Genomic DNA, 26500 nt, shown 5'->3' with positions numbered 1-26500 from the left:
AAGCAACTAGAAAAGGAAGAAATGAAGAACCCCAGGGTTAGTAGAACCCTAGTAGAAGGAAAGAAATCTTAAAAATTAGGGCAAAAGAGACCATAGCAAAAATCAACAAAGCCAAAAGCTGGTTCTTTGAGAAGTTAAATAAAATTGACAAACTATTAGCCAGACTCATCAAGAAACAAAGGGAGAAAAATCAAATCAACAAAATTAGAAAAGAAAATGGAGAGATCACAACAAACAACATGCCAATAAAACGGACAACTTGGAAGAAATGGACAAATTCTTAGAAAAGTACAACTTTGCAAAACTGAACCAGGAAGAAATGGAAATCTTAACAGACCCATCACAAGCTCATTCAATTTCATGGAAATTGAAACTGTAGTTAGAAATCTTCCAGCAAACAAAAGCTCAGGACCCAATGGCTTCACAGCTGAATTCTACCAAAAATTTAGAGAAGAGCTAACACCTATCCTACTCAAACTCTTCCAGAAAATTGCAGAGGAAGATAAACTTCCAAAGTCATTCTACGAGGCCACCATCACCCTAATACCAAAACCAGACAAAGATGCCACAAAAGAAGAAAACTATAGGCCAATATCACTGATGAACATAGATGCAAAAATCCTTAACAAAATTCTAGCAAACAGAATCCAACAACATATTAGAAAGATCATACATCATGACCAAGTGGGCTTTTTCCCAGGGATGCAAGGATTCTTCAGTATCCACAAATCAATCAATGTAATATACCACATTAACAAATTAAAAAATAAAAGCCATATGATTATCTCAATAGATGCAGAAAAAGCCTTTGACAAAATTCAACATCTATTTGTGATGTTGTACAATGTTTTTTACAATGACTTGTAAAAAAATGAAACTAGAACACTTTCTAACACCATACACAAAAATAAACTCAAAATGGATTAAAGATCTAAACTTATAGGCAAAACACTCTCCAACATGAATCACAGCAGGATCCTCTATGACCCGCCTCCCAGAATATTGGAAATAAAAGCAAAAATAAACAAATGGGGCCTAATTAAAATTAAAAGCTTTTGCACAACAAAGGAAAGTATAAGCAAGGTGAAAAGACAGCCTTCAGAATGGGAGAAAATAATAGCAAACGACCAACTGACACAGAATTAATCTCAAAAATATACAAGCAACTCCTGCAGGTCAATTCCAGAAAAATACATGACCCAATCAAAAAATGGGCCAAAGAACTAAACAGACATTTCTCCAAAGAAGACATACAGATGGCTAACAAACACATGAAAAGATGCTCACATCACTCATTATTAGAGAAATGCAAATCAAAACCACAATGAGGTACCATATCATGCCAGTCAGAATGGCTGCTATCCAAAAGTTTACAAGCAATAAATGCTGGAGAGGGTGTGGAGAAAAGGAAACCCTATTACACTGTTGGTGGGAATGCAAACTAGTATAGCCACTATGGAGAACAGTGTGGAAATTCCTTAAAAAACTGGAAATAGAACTGCCGTATGACCCAGCATGGAGAAGGCAGTGGCACCCCACTCCAGTACTCTTGCCTGAGAAATCCCATGGATGGAGGAGCCTGGTAGGCTATACAGTCCATGGGGCTGCTAAGAGTCGGACATGACTGAGCGACTTCACTTTCACTTTCCACTTTCATGCATTGGAGAAGGAAATGGCAACCCACTCCATTGTTCTTGCCTGGAGAATCCCAGGGACAGAGGAGCCTGGTGGGCTGCCGTCTATGGGGTTGCAGAGTCGGACAGGACTCACACGACTTAGCAGCAGCAGTAGCAGCAGCATGACCCAGCAGTCCCACTGCTGGGCATACACACTGAGGAAACCAGAATCGAAAGAGACACGTGTACCTCAATGTTCATTGCAACACTATTTATAATAGCCAGGACATGGAAGCAACCTAGATGTCCATCAGCAGACAATGGATAAGAAAGCTGTGGTACATATACACAATGCAATATTACTCAGCCATTAAAAAGAATACATTTGAATCCGTTCTCATGAGGTGGATGAAACTGGAGCCTGTTATACAGAGTGAAGTAGAGCCAGAAAGAGGAATACCAATACATATGCTAACGCATATATATGGAATTTAGAAAGATGGTAATGATAACCCTGTATGCGAGACAGCAAAAGAGACACAGATGTATAAAACAGTCTTTTGGACTCCTTGGGAGAGGGTGAGGGTGAGATGGTTTGGGACAATGGCATTGAAACATGTATATTATCATATGTGAAATGGATCACCAGTCCAAGTTTGATGCATGAGACAGGGTGCTCAGGGCTGGTGCACTGGGATGACCCAGAGAGCTGGGATGGGGTGGGAGGTGGGAGAGGGGTTCAGGATGGGGAACACATGTACACCTGTGGCAGATTCATGTCAATGTATAGGAAAACCAATACAATATTGTAAAGTAATTAGCCTCCAAAAATATAAATTAAAAAAAAAGAAGAAATTGCCTCTACCATGTTGCTTTTTGTTTTCTGTGTCTCTCATGTATTCTTTAAAAATTATTTATTTCTGTTTGGCTGTGCTGGGTCTTTGTTGCTCTGGGGGGGCTTTCTCTAGTTGCAGCAGGCAGGGCTACTCTTTGTTGCAGTGCAAGGGCTTCTCGTTGCAATGGCTTCTCCCTGCATGGCAGGGAGATTCTTATCCACTGCACCACCAGGGAAGGCCTCTCATGTTGTCCCTGGTCCTCACTTCTCATTTATTGCCTCCTTTTATGTTGAACAAGTTTTTTAGTGTACCATTTTAGGTCCAGTGTTGATTTTTATATTAAAATAATTATTTTCTTAGTGGCTGCTTTAGGAATTACAATGTACATTTCAATGTATTACAGTTTGCTTCAGGTTCAGTTCAGTTCAGTTGCTCAGTCGTGTCCAACTCTTTGCGACCCCATGAATCGCAGCACGCCAGGCCTCCCTGTCCATCACCAGCTCCCAGAGTTCACGCAAAGTCATGTTCATCGAGTTGGTGATACCATCCAGCCATCTCATCCTCTGTCGTCCCCTTCTCCTCCCGCCCCCAATCCCTCCCAGCATCAGAGTCTTTTCCAATGAGTCAGCTCTTCGCATGAGGTGGCCAAAGTATTGGAGTTTCAGCTTTAGCATCAGTCCTTCCAAAGAACATCCAGGACTGCTCTCCTTTAGAATGGTCTGGTTGGATCTCCTTGCAGTCCAAGGAACTCTCAAGAGTCTTCTCCAACACCACAGTTCAAAAGCATCAATTCTTCAGCACTCAGCTTTCTTCACAGTCCAACTCTCACATCCATACATGACCACTAGAAAAACCATAGCCTTGACTAGATGGACCTTTGTTGGCAAAATAATGTCTCTGCTTTTTAATATGCTGTCAAAATTGGTCATAGCTTTCCTTCCAAGGAGTAAGCGTCTTTTAATTTCATGGCTGCAGTCACCATCTGCAGTGATTTTGGAGCCCCCCCCCAAAATAAAGTCTGACACTGTTTCCACTGTTTCCCCATCTATTTGCCATGAAGTGATGGGACCAGATGCCAAGGTCTTCGTTTTCTGAATGTTGAGCTTTAAGCCAACTTGTTCACTCTCCTCTTTCACTTTCATCAAGAGGCTTTTGAGTTCCTCTTCACTTTCTGCCATAAGGGTGGTGTCATCTGCATATCTGAGGTTATTGATAGTTCTCCCAGCAATCTTGATTCCAGGTTGTGTTTCTTCCAGTCCAGCATTTCTCATGATGTAGTCTGCATATAAGTTAAATAAACAGAGCGACAATATACAGCCTTGACATCCTCCTTTTCCTATTTGGAACCAGTCTGTTGTTCCATGTCCAGTTCTAACTGTTGCTTCCTGACCTGCTTATAGGTTTCTCAAGAGGCAGGTCAGGTGGTCTGGTATTCCCATCTGTTGAAGAATTTTCCACAGTTTATTGTGATCCACACAGTCAAAGGCTTTGGCTTAGTCAATCAAGCAGAAATAGATGTTTTTCTGGAACTCTCTTGCTTTTTTGATGATCCAGCAGATGTTGGAAATTTGATCTCTGGTTCCTCTGCCTTTTCTAAAACCAGCTTGAACATCTGGTAGTTCACAGTTCACGTATTGCTGAAGCCTGGCTTGGAGAATTTTGAGCATTACTTTACTAGCGTGTGAGATGAGTGCAATTGTGTGGTAGTTTGAGCATTCTTTGGCATTGCCTTTCTTTGGGATTGGAATGAAAACTGACCTTTTCCAGTCCTGTGGCCACTGCTGAGTTTTCCAAATTTGCTGGCATATTGAGTGCAGCACTTTCACAGTATCATCTTACAGGATTTGAAAGAGCTCAACTGGAATTCCATTACCTCCACTAGCTTTGTTTGTAGTGGTGCTTTCTAAGGCCCACTTGACTTCACATTCCGGGATGTCTGGCTCTAGGTGAGTGATAACACCATCGTGATTATCTGGGTCGTGAAGATCTTTTTTGTAGAGTTCTTCTGTGTATTCTTGCCATCTCTTCTTAATATCTTCTGCTTCTGTTAGGTCCATACCATTTCTATCCTTTATCGAGCCCGTCTTTGCATGAAATGTTCCTTTGGTGTATCTAATTTTCTTGAAGAGATCTTTAGTCTTTCCCATTCTGTTGTTTTCCAACACTGCTTATTTCTTGCCCCTTTTTGGTAATATCCATTCTAAGAGGTGGGGTTTTGATTTGCATTCCCTGATAATTAATGATGTTAAGCCATCTTTTCATATATTGTTGGCCATCTGTATGTCTTTTTTGGAAAAATATCTATTCAAGTCCTTTACCCGTGTTTAAATTAGGTTATTTGAAAGCTTTTCTATTAAGTTGTAGGAGTTCTTTATATTTTGGATATTAACCCCTTATCCTAATACATGATTTGCAAATGTTTTATCCCATTTCATAGGTTGTCTTTTCATTTTGTTGATGATTTCCTTTGCAGAAGTTTTTTAATTTGAGATAGTCCCATTTGCTTACTTTTGTTTTTGTTGCTTTTGCTTTTGGTGTCAAATATAAAAACTCATTGTCAAGGCTAGTGTTGAGAAGCTTAACATTCTTTGAACATAATAGCAGTTTTTTATTTTTGTCTGCTAAATCCAATGGCTGTGTCCACCCAGAGTCAATTTCTGTTGGCTCCTTTTCTTTTTTAACCTGAGTATAGATCAACTTTCCCTATTGTTTATATGTCTCACATTTTTTTTAGACAGTGAAAAATTTTAGATAATATATTGTAGAACTCTGGGTTCTGTTAACTTTTTTTTTTATCCTCCTGAAACTTGTTGTTTTGGGAGTTTTCTTTCTTTTCCTTTTTTTTTTTTTTTTTTGTAATTTACCTGCATCTAATCTAGACTCTTTTTCTGCCAGTTTGAAACCCCTGAAATCTGTGTTAAATTGTTATTCAAGTTTTCATGTTTTAGCCTGATTTCTTAGGATTTGACTCTTTGCATTGCTTAGTGACCAGCCAGTTATTGGTTAGAGATTGTGTTCAAATATTTTGAATTTATAAAGCTTCCATCATTTCTTAGATGATTCTGTTCATGGATTGGAAAAACTTTTGAAATTCAGGCAGTTTTTAAGTCAGCCTCAGCATTTACTTGCTCGAAGGCCCTCTTGGATCTCCCATGTGTGCACAGCCTATAAATCAGCACAGGGCTATGTAGAGAGTTTATTTAGCCTCTTTGATTTCCAAGATCTCCCTTTGTATTTCTTAATGTTCTGGCAGTCTGTCATTTTCCCCACCTGGTGTTACATTCTCAGGGTAGCAGAGCTGTGGCTGAGCTGAGAGGTGATTGAGAGGGAAGGTCACTAGCAAGAAGATCACTAGCCCCCACTGTCTTAACTCCAGTATTGTAGCTATGTTTCTTGAATAAATGCTTCTTGATTTGTTGTTGATTTTGATTGGTTTCCAGAGCCCTGAAATGATTGTTTTCTATAATACAGTTCTTTTTATATGTGTTTTGGGGAGTGAATTTGCTGATCTGTTCATTGTGCTAGAGCTGAAAAATCTCATTTCTTTTTGAACCTTCTGACTTTTTAGTTATTTCCCTGTGTCTCCCTCCCAACCCCAAGTTAATTCACTAGTCAGACTTTTATCACTACTGAAATCACACTTGTAAGAGTCACTAACATCCTGCATTTGCCATATCCATTTGTCTTACGCTTTCATCTTAATTTCTTATTCAGCAGCTTTTGCTATAAATGGTCAGTGCCATTTTCTGAAAACTTATTTCACTTGGCCTATAAGGTAACCTCTCTTGTTTTTTATCCTACTTTATCCATTGCTCCACTTGATATACTCCTTTTCATACCTATGGATGGATGGATAGATGGATAGATCGGTTGGCAGAGAGATACAGTATATGAATGTGTTGTTTGTGTGTATTTGTCTAAACTTCTTCCCTAGGTGATGTTATTAGGTCCTCTTGCTTTGAGTCCCCTTTATACAAATGACTCCTAGACACAGATTTCAGCCCAGATTTCTACCTTGAGCCTCAGTATTTTTACTTGGATGTCTAATATTAGGATTTCAAATGGAACTCTTGATCCACTTTCAAACAAAAAACAACTTGTGATCCACTTTCTCCCCCAAATTTATTTTTAGTTTTAAAATGATCATTTAAAAAGGTAAATTAGATTATGTCATTTGCTTGGCCTCTTTGGCTTTCCTTTCATTTAGTTTAGAATTCAGTTTCATTAGAGTTAATATGACATACTGTCCTGCCTATCTCTCTGTACTTGCTTCCTGCCTCTTCCTTTACTCAGTGGTGAAATCACATTATCCTTCTAGCTGTTTTTGAATATGCCAAGTTCACCTCTGGTCTTCCCTTGTGGCTCAGCTGGTAGAGAGTCTGTCTGCAATGCAGGAGACCTGAGTTCAATCCCTGAGTTGGGAAGAGCCCCTGGAGGAGGGAAAGGCTACCCACTCCAGTATTCTGGCCTAGAAAATTCCATGGACTATATAGTTCAGGGGTCGCAAAAAGTCAGATACAACTAAGCGACTTTCACTTTCAAGCCCACCTCTGGGCATTTGTGTTTGAAGTTCCCTATAACTGTAGTGCTTTCCCCCCATAGCCTCACATGGGTCTCATCTTCATATGATTAGATTCGTCTTTAGATCCTTAACCTTCATTGTGAGATCTGCTCTGACTTCCCTATCTAAAATAATAGCCCTTTCTCTCTATCATGATCTGTCCTTTTACTTTACATGAAAATATATTGTTTATCCCTCCCTGGCATCTGGTCCCATCACTTCATGATTGAGCCACTGAACTGAACTGAAAAGATCCAAAAGATAAATTTCACAGAGCAATTTTTAAAGTATTAATCAAGCCAATATTAGACAATGCCTATGCCTAAGATACATTTAATATACAACTGTCCCAAGCCTAACTTTTTGCTGAGTCATTCTTTATTAGTGCATCATGACATACTGAATTCTACAGAAAAAAAAAGTTGTTATTCTACAAATATAGTGTACCTTTTCTGTGCCAAGCATCATTTGCAGTATTAAGGATATGGCAGTGAATAAGAATAACAAAGTTTTTAACCTCATGAAACTTTCAGCCTATAGAGGACAGTCAAGTTCAGTTCAGTTGCTCAGTCACGTCTGACTCTTTGCAACCCCATGGACTACAGCACACCAGGCCTCCCTGTCCATCACCAGCTCCCAGAGTTTACTCAAACTCATGTCCATTGAGTCCGTGATACCATCCAATCATCTCATCCTCTCTCGTCCCCTTCTCCTCCTGCTTTCAACCTTTCCCAGCATTAGGGTCTTTTGAAATGAATCAGTTCTTCACAGTAGGTGGCCAAAGTATTGGAGTTTTCAGCTTTAGCATCCATCCTTCCAATGAAGGACTGATTTCCTTTAGGATGGACTGGTTAGATCTCCTCACAGTTTAAGGGACTCTTAAGAGTATTCTCCAACACCAAAGTTCAAAAGCATCAATTCTTCGGCCCTCAGCTTTCTTTATAGCCCAACTCTTACATCCATACATGACCACTGGAAAAACCATAGCTTTGACTAGACGGATCTTTGCTGGCAAAGTAATGTCTATGCTTTTTAATATGCTGTCTAGGTTGGTCATAACTTTCCTTCCAAGGAGCAAGTTTAATTTCAAGGCTGCAGTCACCATCTGCAGTGATTTTTCGAGCCCCCAAAAATAAAGTCTGACACTGTTTCCACTGTTTCCCCATCTATTTGCCATGAAGTGATGGGACCAGATGCCATGATCTTAGTTTTCTGAATGTTGAGCTTTAAGCCAACTTGTTCACTCTCCTCTTTCACTTTCATCAAGAGGCTCTTTAGTTCTTCTTCACTTTTTGCCATAAGGGTGGTGTCATCTGCATATCTGAGGTTATTCATATTTCTCCTAGCAGTCTTGATTCCAGCTTGTGCTTCATCGAGCCCAGCATTTCTCATGATGTACTCTGCATGTAAGTTAAAAAAGCAGGCTGACAATATACAGCCTTGACATCCTCCTTTTCCTATTTGGAACCAGTCTGTTGTTCCATGTCCAGTTCTAACTGTTGCTGCCTGACCTGCATACAGGTTTCTCAGGAGGCAGGTCAGGTGGTCTGGTATTCCCATTTCTTTCAGAATTTTCCACAGTTTATTGTGATCCACACAGTCAAAGGCTTTGGCATAGTCAATAAAGCAGAAATAGATGTTTTTCTGGAACTCTCTTGCTTTTTCGATGATCCAGCGGATGTTGGAAATTTGATCTCTGGTTCCTCTGCCTTTTCTAAAACCAGCTTGAACATCTGGTAGTTCACAGTTCACGTATTGCTGAAGCCTGGCTTGGAGAATTTTGAACATTACTTTACTAGCCTGTAAGATCAGTGCAATTGTAAAATGAGAAATTTTAAGCCTCCTTTCAAAAATAGTAGAATATGAACAGGAAGTAAGGGTAGGTAAATATTTGAGTCCATATACTTTCTTATATTCTTTTTGATAAAGGATCATATGCATAGTATATGTGTACCCGTTCAGTCACTTCAGTCGTGTCTAATTATCTGTGACCCTTTAGACTGTAGCCCACCAGGCTCCTCCGTCCATGGGATTCTCCAGGCAAAAATACTCTAGTGGGTTGCTGTACCCTCCACCAGGGGATCTTCCCAACCCAGGGATGGAACCCACGTCTCCTGCATCTCCTGCATTGCAGGCAGATTCTTTACTGCTTAGCCACCAGGGAAGCCCTATATGCATAGTCTTAATACAAATTCCATTACATGGAAATTTTATTTAATAGTTCTATGTTATCTTGGTTAATTGGTCTGGAGAAATAGCTTATTTTAATATAGCCGTCGATGTTAAAAAGCAATCTTAATATCTGAGAGGAGTCTTATCTTACTTCACTTCTCCCACAAAGCTAGCTACCTATAGGTGAATTGATAGAATATAGACATACTTCAAAAAACAGCTCAATTTGGAATAGAAAATGGACAGTTTTGAAATTTGTAAAATTTTGTGTCATCTGTAATAGTCAGAATGCAGAGTCTAATACTACGTATTATCCTTGTTAAAGCGAGTATCCTGTACTGTCTTGAGTTTCTCTGTTTATTGCTTCAGCTATAAACGTAACAAGTAATGGAATGAAAGATTGATGTTTTGTATCACTGTATACATAAGCCCAGGTCTCGTATCGGTTTAAAGAGTCGGAAGGAGAGTCATCTTACGTTCCCTATTTCCTTTTAGAGAACATGCTAGAACCATCATGAAGTTTACTGAAAGTTTCTAGGGAAGAGGAAGGTTTGTTTATTTGTGCTATCATCTTCCAAGAGCTGGAGCCCACTCTGCTCTAAGACAGTTCTACTTATTAGGCCTTTTGTCCATAATACATCCCCAGCCCCTTTATTTTGGCCTTATTCTCTAAACATAATAGGATTTACCTTCCAAATTCCCAGGTATGTACTTTATGATTGTAGCTCTTCTAAATCATCATTTTAACAGAAATTTTATATTTCTGTCCATTTAGCAAGTATTTTGGTATTCTTTTTCTGTGTTATATATTTTGGACTTTATTAACTGGATTTCTGACAGTTAAGTATATTCTTAGAATTTAACTTCTATATATATATATATATATATGTATATATATATTAATGTATACTTCTCAGATTTATTACTGCAAAATTTATGTTCCAGTGTTGGGAAGTTGTCATATTGTTTAATGTTTTATTTTCTTGAAGCATAACTTTGAAACTCCCCAAAGGAAAAATTGTGTGATCTATAAATTTTCAGGACTGTACACCTTCTAGTATATCATATTTTAACTCTAGCAACTGAGCCCTTCTAATAGGGCTAACTCAGATTTTTCACTGCATTTTAGATAACAGGGCATGTGAGAGTTTTCTTTGTACCCATATTCATTTGTTTGGTGAGAAGTTGATTATTATTATAGTTGCAGAAAATTATAGTAATAATAGCTCATTTCAAATATCTCTTGCATACATAAACCATTCCTTCTCAAGCTATTTGTAGTGAGGTTACCAGTTTTAAAATTTTTCATTTCATTGAAGACTAGTATTTTTATACAATACTGTAAAAATGAATTATGAGAAAAGTGAAACTTAGGGAAATATAGGCTCTACTTTTAACTCTAAGATTCATGGTTGTAAAATTGTTCTTTCAAATTGCAATAAAGGATTCTGAACACTTATTTTCGATTTCTATATTTATCTTAACTGCAGAGCAATGGTCTGACTGGTGATACTTTTTAGTAACATATGAATGTTACCTTTTAGTAACATATTTGTGGCCTGCTCTTTGAAGTGCTTAATGTTGTTTCAGAAGCATCTTAGTCAATATGAATAGCAGGTAGCCTTTAAAAAATATTTTCATGTGTTTCCTTTTCAGAACCGAGAGCTCCAGATCATGAGAAAGCTAGATCACTGTAACATAGTCCGATTGCGTTATTTCTTCTACTCAAGTGGTGAAAAGGTAGGTCTTTAGAATGTGTTTACTGAATATTGTGATGGACTTGATATTCTTCTAGAAAAAGTTTGTATCCCGTCCTCCCATCAAAACAGCTTTGCTTATTGAATGGAAGAATTCCAAAATACATGTCCTAGTTTTTCTAACCTCACAATATGATTATTGAATATCTTTACAGGAAAATGTTAATGAAATGATGTCGTTGTTTAGTCACTAAGTCGTGTCCGACTCTTTTGTGACCCCATGGAGTGTAGCCCGTCAGCTCCTCTGTCTATAGGATTTCCTAGGCAAGAATACTGTAGTGGGTTGTTATTTCCTTCTCCAGGGGATCTTCCAGACCCAGGCATCGAGCCCATGTCTTCTGCATTGGCAGATGGATTCTTTACCACTGAGCCACAAGGGAAAACCCTAATGAAATGATAGAGGGGATTAATTTTTAAGAATTTTCTTCTTTAGTTCTAAAGTTCTATATTTCAAAAACTTTTGTGTTTCTTATGTGCTCCCAGAGCCCGTGATAGTTTACGTGTTTGTTGGAGGGAGGAAAATGATGTCAGGTTGTTGAAGTTGGAAGTATTGGAGGGGAACGGGAAGCAGGAAGACTTTGGACCAGAATGAGACTTAAACATTAGGAAGCGAGTTTAACCTATTCTAGGGATAGATTGCATTAAAAAGTTGGAAAAGATGTAATATTACAGAACTTCTTGTAAGTGATTACTATTTATTATCACATTTAATTCTGTAAAAGCAAAGGATAAAGAAAGATCTCCTGCTTTGAACTCCCCTTAGCCTCCTACCCTTGGATTTTCTCTTTAAAAGATACAGTGACTAATACCTTATACTCACTGGAGTTCGAAGCATAGAAAATCATTTTCCTGAGTTTTACCATGGTCTTTTTCTTTCTGTCTGTTCACTGTTCCTTCTTCCCAGAGTCAGTCTTTTCTTTACATGGTTTGGGTGAAGAGGGAGGACAGGTAATAAGCACTTAAACCCTTTGGCTAAATTAACATCACTGAATAAGTTCATTTAATATTTTGGACTTTTCCGTGTGTGTGTGTGTGTGCATGTGTGTTTGAGTCACTCAGTCATGTGAGACGCTATGGACCGTAGCCCATCAGGTTCCTTTGTTCATGGAACTCTCCAGGCAAGAATACTGGAGTGGGTAGCTATTCCCTTCTCCAGACGATCTTCCAGGAATCCAGCCCAGGTCTCCTACATTGCAGGCAGATTCTCTACCGTCTGAGCTACCAGGGAAGCCCACATCCCATGCATATACTTCCCAAATGCCTTAGATTCATAATACCTCTTGATTTCTAGCCCAGTTCTTTTTTACTTCACATATTTCCTAGTGTACCATTTAGTGATTTTCCATTGAATTTTATTTAGATTATTTCCTGAGAAATCTTTTTTTTTTCCATGATAAGGCCTGTAATATGGGAAAGTACCTGTGTATTAAGCCAGGATTGTGATGTACATACCTACAGATATATAATTGTTGCGTGTGTGTGTGTGTGTGTATGTGTGTGTCATAGCTAAGGTTTTAACAACCATAATTAGCAAATTGGCCCTTTAATGACTCTTATTTCTTAGGTGTTTTCTCAGTTTTTTTCTCCTAAGTTTAAATGATGCATTTGCTTGTCTTAGGGACTATAAGCCCTCATAAGTATTTGGGCTCTTTTATTTCCTAAGCCCGTTACTTGGTTCATGCTACCTTTTTTTTTTAACCTACAAACTGCCTGTTATGTCTTTGATCTTATTGGTCTTGACATGTCATTTCTTTTTCCTGCCCCTTTCCAAATAAAATTACGGAGCATCTATTATGTTCACATCACTGTTATAATGGAATTTTGCATCCCTATGGGTTTTGTTATTAGATGCTAGACATTATAATACCCCACAGAGGAAAATAAATAAAGGTCAGGATTATTTGTTCCATGAACCACTGAATTGCTTGGGGATTCATTTGCACAGGCCTCCCTACAAATCCCCTTGAACATCTTCTTTTGATTGCTTAATTGATATAGCTTTCCCTGAATAATCAACAAGGTCCTGTTGTATAGCTCAGGGAACTACATTCAATATCCTATTTATAAACCATAATTGAAAAGAAAAAATTAGATATATACATACATATATTGTTTTCCCTATATGCCAGGCACTGTTTTAGTGTATTACAAATACTAACTCATTTAATTCTCACAAAGATAAAGAGCAGAAAGGGAAGAACAGATCTTTCGAACAAACCTTTTGTGGTAACACCCAAAGGCTTACCTGTCTGGCAACCCCTCAAATTTATTTTCCCTTTTTAACTCTGGTGTCTGTTGGTCTCTCTCTCTCTCTGCTGGTTACTTCTGTGGATTTCAGCCTCTTTCTCTGGGTTTGTGTACCCATCGTTCACTGGGTTTCTACTCATCCTACTCTGAATATTTGATCATTTCTAAATTTTTGTGTGGATTTCCATCTGTCCTGAGCCTTTGTCTTTGTCTCTCTTGGAGTCTCTTCTCTCTGAGCCTCTACTACTTTGGGGGAAATTTTTAAAGAAGGAAAAATTTTCACTCACTATCCTGGCTTTTGACTTCAGTACTACATATATTATTCTGTATGTTCACGTTCTACATAGTTGTATGAATAATTCAGAATCTCAAAAGCTTTCCCTTGTTGCCTCATAATATTTTTAGTTATTGGTTATGTAATATTCCACTGAGTTTTTGTATTACATGATATTCTTAACTGCTCCCCTATTGTTATTTTTGAGAATATAGTTAAGCTACCCAAAGACCTTATCATAATTTTTGTCCATAAGCACTTTCTAGTTCTGGGTAAAGTTCAGGTAGGATGGTGGTTTTGTTTGACAGATCCATTGACCACAGTTTGACTGAATGGTTATAGAAATAGCCATCTTGGTGACTTTGTCTCTTTGTGCCACCCTGCCATTTTAAAAGCTGTCTTTGGGAGTTAAACATAATATACTTTTAGCCTATAGAGAGTAGCCAGTATAACTAGAAGGAGGAATTAAGTCAGGACAGGGACTAGAGATGTGACCAGATTAGTCTCAGTCATAGTCTTCTGGTTGGAAATATTGGTATTTAGTAATTGGAGCATCATGTAGTCAGTTATTATACTCCAAGTTTTACCCAATAGATTTTATTGACTCTGATTTAGTTCAAAATAAATAGTACTTTCTCCTTGATCAGAGAGAAACATTTTTTCAATGTTTTGAAACTCTGGGTTTATAATACTTTTGTGAATTCCAAGTATCTTAGAGAATAGTGTTTCTTAGTGTCAGTATTCGGCAGTAGAAACCTTTCCCTCCTAAATGAAATTTATGAAGAACCTCTGTTCTACGGGTAGAACAGATAAGAAGCAAAGTTGTTCCTGATTGAAACTGGGGTATGAGAACAACTGCCTTTGCCTTCTCTGAGTTGCAGCTCACGTTTGTAGAAGCCTGGGACTCTGCAGGAATATGGAAACCATTTTTTGTTTTTACAAGAGACTTAGATTTTATTTAAATCAAGTAATAGTTTTCTTTAAGAAATATTTCTCTAAGTAACCTTACATATAAAATTGTTTTACCTGTGGTTCATCATAGTTTGATTATGGAGTAATAAAAGCTATCTTCCTTAAATTAAGACTCTCCCTCTTTTTGTATGAGAGACAGTTTATAAATAGCAAGGATGTCCAGTTGATATTATTCCTTATACCAACTTGGCTGTTGATAGTAACTGTGCAGAGGGCTGTGTTCCGAAAGGGAGATTTTTACAACTTCCTCTGGGATCAGGGAGAAGAATGGTGTGCTTGATTTTGCCTGTTTGTCACTAGCCCTGGCGAGAAAATGGTTGAGGTGAATCCATTATGAAAAGTAAAGAGCTCTGGTTTTGTATCCAGAAATACTTGGGTTTGATTCCTATTTCCATCACTTCATAGCAGTATGACAGGTAGTGTTACCTTTGAAATCCCTTTTCAACCCTTGTCATCTGTATAGTAGGGATTTTGTAAGGAAAAAAAGGTAATATAAGTGCTTATCATAGCACCTGGTATATAATTAACATATTACCTTGCAAATTACTAAGTAATAGCAAATATATATTGCACTTGCTGTGCGTCCAGACATTGCTCTAAGCCCTTTTACACATACTTTGTACCTCACTTCATCTTTACTGTAACCCAGTAAAGAATGGGTTACTAGAATGGGTTTTATAGAAGAAGAAATTTAGGCAGTCAGAGTTAAGTAAGCTGTACAACCTAAGACTCATACAGCTATGGAGTGGCAAAATTAGGAGTCAACTCCACAGTCTGTCTCTAGAGTTTGTGTATTATTGGTATACAATTTAGCAGTGTATCTTAGTAATGATTGTTGAGCAAGGGGAGATTATATAGTGTCTACTTTGGAGAACTTTTAGAAGTAAATAGCCTTTTGCTGTATGATAATACTAGTGTATATGTGCTCATTCAGTCATGTCTGACTCTTTGGGATTCCATGGACTGTAGCCCACCAGGCTTCTTTGTCCATGGGATTTCCCAGGCAAGAATACTGGAGTGGGCTGCCATTTCCTTCTCCAAGGGATCATCCTGACCTCAGAATCAAACATGCATCTCCTGCATTGCAGGCGGATTCTTTACCAGTGTGTCACTGGGTAAGCCCAATAATAATAGTAGTAATAGTAAATAAATAGTAATAATAGCCCAAACTTAGATGGTGCTTACTATATGACAGGAATCAACCTAAACACTTTGACTTTTTTTTTTTCTTTTATATATTTTTGGAAGAGCTTTTGAGAGGGTTGTTCTTAATTCTTCTTTAAGTGTTTGTTAGAATTTACCATTGAAACCATCCGGCGCTGGCCTTTACTTTTGGAGTTCTTGACCACTAATTGAATCTCTTCTTGTTAAATAAGTTTTTTGAGATTTTGTATTTCATCTTGAGTCAGTTTAGTGATTGATGTGTTTCTAGTAATTTACCAGTTTCATCTACATTATCTAATTTGTTGGTATACAGTTTGTTCATCGTGTTCCGTTATAGTGCTTATATCTGTAAGGTTGATAGTAATATCCTTACTTTCATTTCTGATTTAGTTTTTTGTGTCTTCTCTCTTTTTTCTTTATCAGTCTAGCTGAAACTTTGTCAATTTTGATGATCTTTCAAAGAACCAACTTTTGGTTTCCTTGAACCTGTTGTTTTTTTCTGTTTTCTCATTTTAGGTGTACGGTCAGTCGTGTCCAACTCTTTGCAGCCCGGTGGACTGTCGTCCTCCAGGCTCCTCTGTGCATGGGGTTCTCCAGGCAAGAATCCTGGAGCGGGTTACCATTTCCACACCTCTAGGGGATCTTCCCAACCCAGGGGTCAAACCTGTGTCTCTAGCATTGGCAGGCAGATTCTTTTACCACTGAGCTACCTATTTCTGGTTTAATCTTTATTATTTTCATTCTTCTGGTAGCTTTAGGTTTAGTTTCTCTTTTTTTTCTTGTTCTTTAGGGTATAAAGTTAGGTTATTGATTTAAGATCTTCTCTCTGTATATTCCCGAGTACTGCTTTGCTGCCTCCATTGAGTTTTTGTTTTTGTTTTCATTTATCTCTTAAGTGTTTTCTAATTTTTCTTGTTTAAACATGTGTTGCTGTATTTCCTCTTTGGCTTGTTTAGTTGTTAACAGTGTGCGAAAAGTTTGCTGTAATAGTTTGTTATAACAGTGTGCTATAATTTCCACACGTTTTGAATTTTTTGATTTGTTTTTATTTCATTGTGGCTAGAGAAGATGCTTTGTATAATTTTAGTCTTTTAAAACTTACTGAGATTTGTCTTATGGCCTAATATATGACCTATTCTGGATAATATCCCATGTGCACTTGAGAAGAATGTGTATTCTTCTGTTTTGGGATAGAGTACTCTCTGGATTTTTGCATCTTTATCCATATTCTTTAGCCATCTTTCTTTCTTTTCCTGGTTCATGATGACTTTGTCTGGTTTGGTATCAGGGTAATACTAGCCTCATAGAATAAGTTAGGAAGTGTTTTCCTCTTCTATTTTTTTGAAAAATTTCCTGAAGAATTGGTATTGTTTCTTTGAAGGTTTGGCAGATTTCTCCAGTGAAGCCATTTACAACAGATGACTTCTTGTGGTAAATTTAAAATTACTAATTCACTTACTCTACTTGTAATAAGTGTACTTAGATTTTTCTTTTCTTCTTTTGTCCATTTTGGTGATTTTTTCATTTCATCTAAATTGTCTTATTTATTGACACAAAGTTAATACTTTTCCCTTAAAATTATTTTTGTTTCTGTAAGGTCAGTTGTGATGTCTCTGTTTTCATTCCTAGTTTTGATAATTTGAGTCTTTTCTCTTTTTTGTTTCTTGGTCAGTCAGCTAAAGGCCTGTCAGTTTTGTTGATTTTTTTTTTTTTTTCAATGAACCAACTTTTGGTTTCATTAATTTTTTAAATTGCTTTTCTGTTCTCCAATGTATTTATTGCTGTTCTAATCATCATTATTTCCTTCCTATGGTTTTATTTTGCCCTTTTTTCCCCCCTAATTTTTCAAGTAGAAGTTAAGGTTATTGATTAGAGATCAATTTGATTAGAGACTGATTAGAGATCATTCCTCTTCTAAATGTCATATATTGGTCAAAGGCTATGTTTCAAGTCCCATTAGCCAGTTACATTTTTATCCTTTACCATTGTATGTGTGATAGGCTTGAATGCTATTGTCATAGTTCAGGAAGTTCGTTATTTATTTGCCACATGTTGAACCAGGGACTGATAGATAGGAATTTCCCCTCTCATTGCTTCTGAGAGGCTCTGGCCTTGGACACTCAAAATCTTTTTCCCTGCCAGGATGAATGTGATTTTACTTCCTGGGAGTTGCTGTTGGCTCAGAGTGGCTTATTGTTTACTCAAGTGTATGGTCAGAGGTTGTTTGTAAGCCACTTGTGGCAGTGGTACTTCTGCTGTATGTTGATGTATCTGTGTGCAACTCAGGGAATGCTTCAGGTTTGTCCCACATCCTGCTCAGCTGGCAGCTGTGCACATCCTTATCAACTTACAGAGATGACTGTAATTCCAAGTAGGCTCTTCCTGACTATATTTTCCCTTGGTTCTTTCTATTAAACTTACGGTGCCTTGCCTTGTTTGTGTTATGAGCCTACCAACCTCCTCTTAATTGCTGTCTACAAAGATCTCCTTTTATACAGTTCATGAGGTTCTCACGGCAAATATGCTGGGATAGTTTGCCATTCCTTCCTCCAGTGGATCACATTTTGTCAGAACTCTCTGTTACAACCTATCCATATTGAGTGGCCCTACATGGCATGGCTCATAGCTTCGTTGAGTTACGCAAGCCCCTTTGCCTCGACAAGGCAGTGATCCAAGAAGGGGAAAGATTGAGGACAGAGGAAAAGAGGGCATCAGAGAATGAGATTGCTGGATGGCATCACCATGGATAGATGAAATGGACATCAACTTGGGCAAATTTCAGGAGATGATGAGGGACAGGGAGGCCTGGTGTGCTGCAGTCCATGGGGTCACAAAGAGTCAGACAATGACTGGGTAACTGAACAACAGCAAAGATCTCCGTTGGTTTTAGGCAGCAGTTATAGGCTAGAGTTCTTCTTTCTGTATTGCAAATAGTTAACATCTTGCAATAGAGCACATAGCCTGGCTTTCTCCCTGGACAGAACTCCTGCACTCCTACCCTAGAACTGGATGAGGACTCACTTTTCCCAGAGTTACACCCCCACTGTATGAGAAGGCACCAAAAGAGGGGCAATAGCAATGGCACCCCCTAGTCTTCACAAGTTGGCCCTCCCAGCATGGGAGCTGTTCCTGTGAGCAAATTGAGGATGAGACTGTCAAGGGTTCAGCCTACTATGCCTGGAGTAGCGCTTCTCTGACTTACTTGTGGGGACTGAGTGGGGGAAGGGAGAGACAGTTCTCTTGGCTAGGATAAATCTTTTGAAACTTGGGGAGCAGCTTGTCCCTCCTGGGGTGAAACCATAGTCCTTGACTAGGAGCTGAGAGGAGAGGGTGCTGTCTGGAGTGGAGTGCTGGATTGTTGTTGTTCAGTCGCTCAGTCATGTTCAACTCTTTCGCAGAGAGAGTCCTGAATAGAGCTTCCCATACATGGAGATAGGATGACAGGGTAAAGGTACAGGTCTTTACTAAAATGCCATAGATTCTTGCAGTTTTACCAAGATTTGTTTCTTCCTTGCTGTGTGCCCTTAGAACAATTTCCATATATTTCACACAGTTGTTGGCTAAGCATTTTATCATTTTGCTTTGCTGAGGAGATCATCTGAACTCCTTGCACTGCTGTTCCAGAAGTCTTGCTCCCCCTCTTATTATTTTCCACACTTTGTAGACTACTTAGTGAAATTGTTATTCTAGGTAGAAAAGATTAATAAAATAGAGGCCTCCAACTATAGTGGGTGCATACTGTAGTTAGTGTAGAGGGATAAATTTAAAAAGTAATGACTGAGCATATGCTAATCACCTTATGTCTTTTTACCTCATTAACTTTAAGTTTAAGCAAACACTAAAAGTTAGCACCATTTTACTAATACTTTATTAAACATATACCAAAATAATATTTAAAAATATTATATAAATACACTTTATATATAATTTAATCAAATTCCTAGAGATATTCATTTGGTTAATTGGAATTACATAATGTCTTAAATCATAAATACGCAATTTTTCTTAAAATTTTATGATTTATAAAATGCTTTTAAAATGCATTTTTCTCATTTAAACATCATGCAGTACTGCTGCTGCTGCTGCTGCTGCTGCTAAGTCACTTCAGTCGTGTCCGACTCTGTGCGACCCCAGAGATGGCAGCCCACCAGGCTCCCCCGTCCCTGAGATTCTCAGGCAAGAACACTGGAGTGGGTTGCTATTTCCTTCTCCAGTGCATGAAAGTGAAAAGTGAAAGTGAAGTCACTCAGTTGTGTCCGACTCTTAGTGACCCCATGGGCTGCAGCCTACCAGGCTCCTCCATCCATGGGATTTTCCAGGGAAGAGTACTGGAGTGGGGTGCCATCGCCTTCTGCATCATGCAGTACTCCTAGGTAGCTAATATTCTGTTTTGTTAGTTTTATCATTGGAAAAATGGAAGTCTTGTGTGATTAAAGAATTTGCCCGGTGTTGTATAGTTAGTAATCATAGGAGCCATTTTCAAACATAGATTCTTCAGCTACAAAGTGTGTTTTCTTTCCAACCACTTATTCTCTTCAAATTGCAAAACTTACTTCAATTTACCTGCATTGTATAGTGTTTTAGGTACAAAGTGTAAAATCCGTCTACTTGAATTTAAAGGACAGGAGAGAAATATACTGCAAAATGATACATGGAATGACACTTATTTGTATTAGGAGTAGAAATAGTATGGAGGAAAGTAATAAATTATACAGAGGGGTCAGCAAATGAATTACATAGGAGAGGTGATGGTTATTCAGGGTTTGAAGCCCAGATAAGAGCTATTTTGATATATAGTGCAGAATAGGTATGTGTCAAGTTAGAAGTACAGGATATTTGAAAAGTTTGTTGGAGTTAAACAGCATAGTCTGTGTAGAGGAGATACAGGTATTTCAAGATTTCAGATATGTAAAGTAGGGCGTTATGGGGCTAGTAGTGGGATGTGAAGCTGGGAAAGTAAAAGTAGTTTCATAATTGTTTGTCAGCTTTCCTATAAGAAAAGGATTTTTTGTTGTGTTGCTGTTTTAAATTAAATGAAATCCTGTTACAGAAATAACATACATGCAGAAATGTTATACAAAGTTGTAGCTAAGTATATATGTAGTCAAGTTTACAAAATTAATGCCTCTGGCTTTTTTTTTTTCTCACCTTTTTTTTTACTGTGTGAAAATGACTGATAACAAGGAATTTTATTCACTGAAATAAAGAGGTTGCCTAAATAGGGCCAGTTTTGTATCTTTCTTTAAATTTCATGGTGATTTCCATTATAGTATAATAGAAATAGATAATCTGATGAAAATTTTACTGAAGAAATGCTGACATTTTTGTTGGAGTGTGACCTAAAGAATAAATATATAGGTAATGTAAAACTCTCTGAAGTGGATGAATTATCTAGATCTCCCCCTGAGTTATAAATGTTATTTACAGCAGTAAGATGCTGACTATCAGCTGCTTGAAAATGTGAATCTACAAGTTTCTTTTTATTATTAATTATCACCTTGTTTTTATGTTATCATAATATTTTAGTGAAACTAAAATATTTCTACATTCATGGTGTAAAAAAAAAAATTGAAATAACAGATGGGTAGTAGACAAAAATAAGGTCTTGACCCTACTCCTTAAATCTCCAAGTCTTTCCACATAGGTAAATTTCCTATATGCATATATGAGCACATATATCATATACAGGAGAAGGACACAGCACCCCACTCCAATATTCTTGCCTAGAGAATCCCGTGGACAGAGGAGCCTGGTGGGCTGCTGTCCATGGGGTCACACAGAGTCGGACATGACTGAAGCGACTTACATGCATGCATTGGAGAAGGAAATGGCAACCCACTCCAGTATTCTTGCCTGGAGAATCCCAGGGATGGAGGATCCTGGTGGGCTGCCGTCTGTGGGGTTGCACAGAGTTGGACTCGACTTAGCACCAGCAGCAGCATATCATATGTTACCATAACAACATAATAATATGGCCTTTTATGTCTATGTGCCTAGACCCTGTACCCAATTTCCTTTATTGTTAACATCTAATATCAGTATGGTACATTTATTACAATTAATGAGCCATTACTGATACATAATTATTAACTAACATCCAAAGTTTATTCAGGTTTCCTTAGTTTTTACCTAATGTCTTTTTTCTCTTCCATAATCCCGTTGAAACTACCTTAGTGCATTTAGTTACTGTGTCTCTTAGGTTCCTCTTGGCCATGGCAGTTTCTCAGACTTCCCTTGTTTTTGATGACATTGGCAGTTTTGAGTACTGGTAGGTAGATATTTTGTAGACTGCCTCACTATTGGAATTTTTCTTATAAGAAACTAGAGTTATAGGTTATTTGGAAAAAGACCACAGAGTGCCATTTTCAACACATCACGTCGAGGGTATGTGCTGTCAACACGATTTGCTATTAATCTTCATCACCTGGCTGACCTTGTATTTTTCCGTTTTCTTTACTGTAAACTTACTCTCCCCCCTCTTCCATGCTGTATCCTTTGAAAGGAAGTCACTATCCACAGCCCACACCTAAGAAGAGGGGAATTATTTTCCTTAAGGGTAAAGTCGCTGTGTAAATTATTTGGATTTCTTTTGGATGCTGATTGTTTCTTTATTAAGCTGTTTTTTATTTATATCAGTGTGGACTCATGCATATTTACTTTATACATTGGGTTATAATGTAATAGTACTTTTTTGTAGTATTAGGAAAATCAAAAAAATTGTAGAAAGATGCTCAATCTCATTCATAATTTTAAACATTCTATTTTTATTATTATTATTAATCAAATGTTCCTGCTTTGGTCATTGGGAGCTCTTTGCAGTTAGCCGTCTGTTCTCCTTTGTCATAATTCAATTACTGTGGGCTTCAGTTTTGTTTTGGTTTTGGATTTTGAACATGTCTTTACTTTCTGGCATATAGATTATTTTAAATTTCTTTTCACAAATCTTAAGTCATCTTTGTGTGTGTGCATGCACATACAGACAGGCACAGACACAGAATTGTTTTCATAGACTTCATTCCTAGATATGGCATTGCTGAGTCAAATTGGATGTGTCTGTTCATCTTCACTTTGGGATGAATATTTTAACCCACTGACTTCCCAAAAGATTGCAAGAATTGTACCAGAAGTGTATAATGGTACATTTTGGATAGACAACTTTCCAATACTTAGTTTTCTCAGGTTTAATTTTCTTTTCCAATTTGATATGTAAGAAATGGTAGCTCATTGTTATCTTATGGCCTTTTTTTAATTATGAATTTTAATTATGAATGAGATTGAGCATCTTTCTACATTTTTGTTTGCCATTTGTACGGCCATATATTTGTGCCCCTTTCCACTTTCTTCTATTAGAATGTTAGTCTTTTCTTATTGATGTACAGGAGCTATTTGTATTTTAAACAAAAACAAGTAAACTCTTTATCATGTGTAAACAGTTTTTTCCCCAAATTGTCATATTTTTATTTGGTTCTGTTTTTTTTTAAGCTTTACATTTTTATGTAGTCAGATTGGCATTGTTTTCCTTAATAGCGTATAAATGTTTTGTCCTCCAGTATTTGCAAACACATGTATTTTTTTTCTTCTGGTACAATTTTTTTCAAGATTCTGTCTAATTTTAGTATTTCTTTTCTTTGAAGGTGTGAGGATAAAGGTGAAGCTTGCCTTAATCATTGTTGTATGCTAGGTGCTCATCACCTTCCCCACCCTCTCCCCAGTCTCCCAAGCAAAAGAATATTTCTCTTTTTTCTAGTCCATACCGTTTCCTGTTAGTATTATTTCCATCTTTAGCCAGCCTGGCACATTCATCAGAGAAAAGGCATCTACTTTGAAGATTTTTCTGCAGTGCAGGTATCCTAAACTCAATTCTGAGGAGAACCCTGGGTTACCATGAGAGTTTGTTGGATGTCTTTACTGGGTTCTCGTACATGCTGCTTTGCATCCCATCAAATTTTTAGAATGATAATGCAGTTCTACTTACAACTGCATCTTCAAGCAACTTTGTTTGCTCAAGTTGAAAACTTGGGGTAAGAGCATCATAGTAAGTTGTATCTGTTTTCCAGTGGATGAAATTATCCTAGTTTTTGCTGAGTTTTTGTTAAGTGTAATCAAAATTTTGTCATCTAAATGTCTTAAGAAGGCAATGGCACCCCACTCCAGTACTCTTGCCTAGAAAATCCCATGGGCGGAGGAGCCTGGTAGGCTGTCGTCCATGGGGTCGCTAAGAGTCGGACACGACTGAGCGACTTCACTTTCACTTTTATACCTTGGAGAAGGAGATGGCAACCCACTCCAGTGTTCTTGCCTGGTGAATCCCAGGGATGATGGAGCCTGGTGGGCTGCTGTCTATGGGGTCGTGCAGAGTCGGACACGACTGAAGCGACTTAGCAGCAGTTTTACAGTGGAGCTCATAGAGGAGGAGCTATCAGCAGTTTATTGTTGTTCAGTCACTCAGTCATGTCCGATTCTTTGCAACTCAAGCAGAGAGTCAGGTATGACTCTTGACTGGACATGACATGGACTGCAGCATGCCAAGGTTCCCTGTCCTTTGCTGTCAAGGGACAGTTACACTATACCTACAAAATGGACAGACCTCCACTAAGGTTCTAAAGAAAACTGACAAGCTTTTGATTAATTAATAGAGTGAGTAAATAGAATTTATTTGAGCAAAAAGATAGACATATTAATCTGCAAAGTACTACTCCAAATATAATTTGAATCTCCGTATTTCTTATAGTGTAATAAATGAGAACAGTTGACCTGTTTTTAGTAACCTTCCTTTGTGGTATTTTGTTAATATTATGAATAAAATATAGTGCCTAAAAATGAATATCATTCGTACATCAAATAAAGCCTGAATTATGCAAAGTAGAGTGGAATTATCTTTGTTGATCTGAACACAGTACTTCTTTTGTATCACCTTAATATTACATCAAATTTTTTCATTAGCTACATCTCAATGTTGATTCCTTTTGAGCTCTATTTGGTTACACCTATCATTTATTTTCCAGATGAATGACTATCAAGTCTTAGGTGTCTTTTTATGTAATGAATTGATACTTTGATTTTAATCATAGGGTTTTATATTTATCTTTCTTAAATTTTTTATTGTTGATTTGGCTTAGCATTCTAGACTACTAGCATCCTTTAAATTCTAACTGGTCTTCCATTTTAAGGCATTTTCCCTAGGTTTGTGGCAATATTAGGTGGTTTGTTAAAGTCAGGAAATTGTAAATTGACTGGCAGATCCATCCCCTGATGTGTTTTATTTGACAGGCACTTTTTTTTTTGAAGTAACATGCTTTTAATTATATCTTAATCTAATCTATTTTACCAGCTACCACCTCTTACTGTGTTATACATTTTGGCTTCACACATCTGCATTTGTTGTTTAGGCTTTTGCAGCCCTTAATAAAGGAAAACATGTACAAAAATAGACTTACATTAATCTGCAAACTGCTGCTCCAAATATAATTTGAACCTCCATATTAGTCATAGTGTAATAAATATAGCCCTACAACTAGAAATCTTCCTTGAACTTGGCATTCATTTTTTAGTCTGTTTGTTCTTCACTTTTGGTATGATTATTTAGCACATGAGTTAAATTACCATACATATTTCCAGGTCATTCATAAATATATATTGTGATTAGCTTTGTCAAAAGATTTTTTTTAAAATCAAGAAACCTGTAATCATATAATAGTTTAAAAAGAATAATTTTGATATCTGTATTAATGACCTTTTATAAGAAATGGGGTCCTCAGACATAGCATTCATTTTACTTATTCTCCCTAACACCTAATCACTTATTTTAGATGTACAGAAAAAAATGTGGTATTATTTCTTTTTAAAATTGATAATAGTTAAAACTAAATCTTTATTCTGTGCCAGGTAATATGCTTCAAGAGTTGTATATGGATCATCTCTTAAAATTTCATGACAGCCTTTTAAAGTATGTATCATTAGCAGTACTGTTCTCTAGTGGACTGTGGCTTCAGGCAGTAAAGTAACCTGCTGTGGTCACATGACTTGTAGCAGAGTTGGGACTTCTGTTAGTTTGTGTGACTCATGCTAACCTTGCCTCTTAATTACTACAGAGTATACCTTCTCTGCGTTTTTTATTTCCTCTTCTTGTCATGTTCTAGAACCTTGTTTCATCAGTTATCCCTTTCCTTTCTTAAAACTTTATTCTATTTTTATCCACCCAGCTTACAAATAAATTTGGCTCTCTTAGCCATTAAAAAGTACAAACAAAAAGCTCATGAAGATTTTTTATTTGACTTCTGTTTCCCCTCAGGTTACCAGTTCTCTCCTTACTTTCACCATTAGGGATTTTATAAGAACAAACTAGATTGACTGCCTCCTGTTTCTCACCTATCATCTGCTCACTCTTGAGCTCAGTACAGGTTGGTTGCTGCTGGCACCGTGGACTGAAGCTGCTCTTTCCAGCACCATCACTGAACCATTTTATCTCAGATTCAGAAGCCTTTTCAGTTGCATCCTTCCTGCTGTTGAAATACTTTGCTGTTCCCCATCTCAAGATTATTAAAACTCAGCTTTGGGTCTTTCTGTGCTAGTCTTTCCTTGCTCTTTTATGTCTCTTAGTGCTTGTTGCTGAGTTGTCCCCCGGAGGTCTCCTGCTTCTTAAGTTTCAAGGATCTTATACTCCTTTCCTCGCTCTTAAGTGAGTGGTTCTGTTCTTATAGTTTCATCTGTTGCCTGAGTCTCTAACTGTGCTGTACTCTTGTTGTCTGAATTTGACTTGACCAACCATCTAGGTATTTCCAGTCACCTACAAAACATAGCTACCTAAAATGTTCTCATGTTCATTAAGTAAAAGCTCAACTAACTTTTTCCCCCTCACACCTTTTTGCTCTTTCTATGTTCCTTGTCTCATTACCTACCTA

The 26500-nt window shown here is 37.5% G+C and overlaps 1 protein-coding gene across 4 annotated transcripts in view; it reads left to right on the top strand.

Annotated features, from left to right (window-relative positions):
• GSK3B (glycogen synthase kinase 3 beta) overlaps positions 1 to 26500 on the top strand; it is a 220016-nt gene that overhangs the window by 106503 nt on the left and 87013 nt on the right. For all 4 annotated transcript variants that reach the window (XM_027529592.1, XM_027529541.1, XM_027529760.1 and 1 more), the window contains exon 3: positions 10842 to 10925. In XM_027529592.1, coding sequence (XP_027385393.1) covers positions 10842 to 10925 — 84 coding nt within the window. The remainder of the gene's footprint in view (positions 1 to 10841; positions 10926 to 26500) is intronic.

This window comes from Bos indicus x Bos taurus, chromosome 1 (assembly GCF_003369695.1).
Source record: "Bos indicus x Bos taurus breed Angus x Brahman F1 hybrid chromosome 1, Bos_hybrid_MaternalHap_v2.0, whole genome shotgun sequence".
Classification (NCBI taxonomy): Eukaryota; Metazoa; Chordata; class Mammalia; order Artiodactyla; family Bovidae; genus Bos; species Bos indicus x Bos taurus.
The sequence above is the reverse complement of the archived record's forward strand: the minus strand, read 5'-3'. Positions and strand labels throughout refer to the sequence as shown.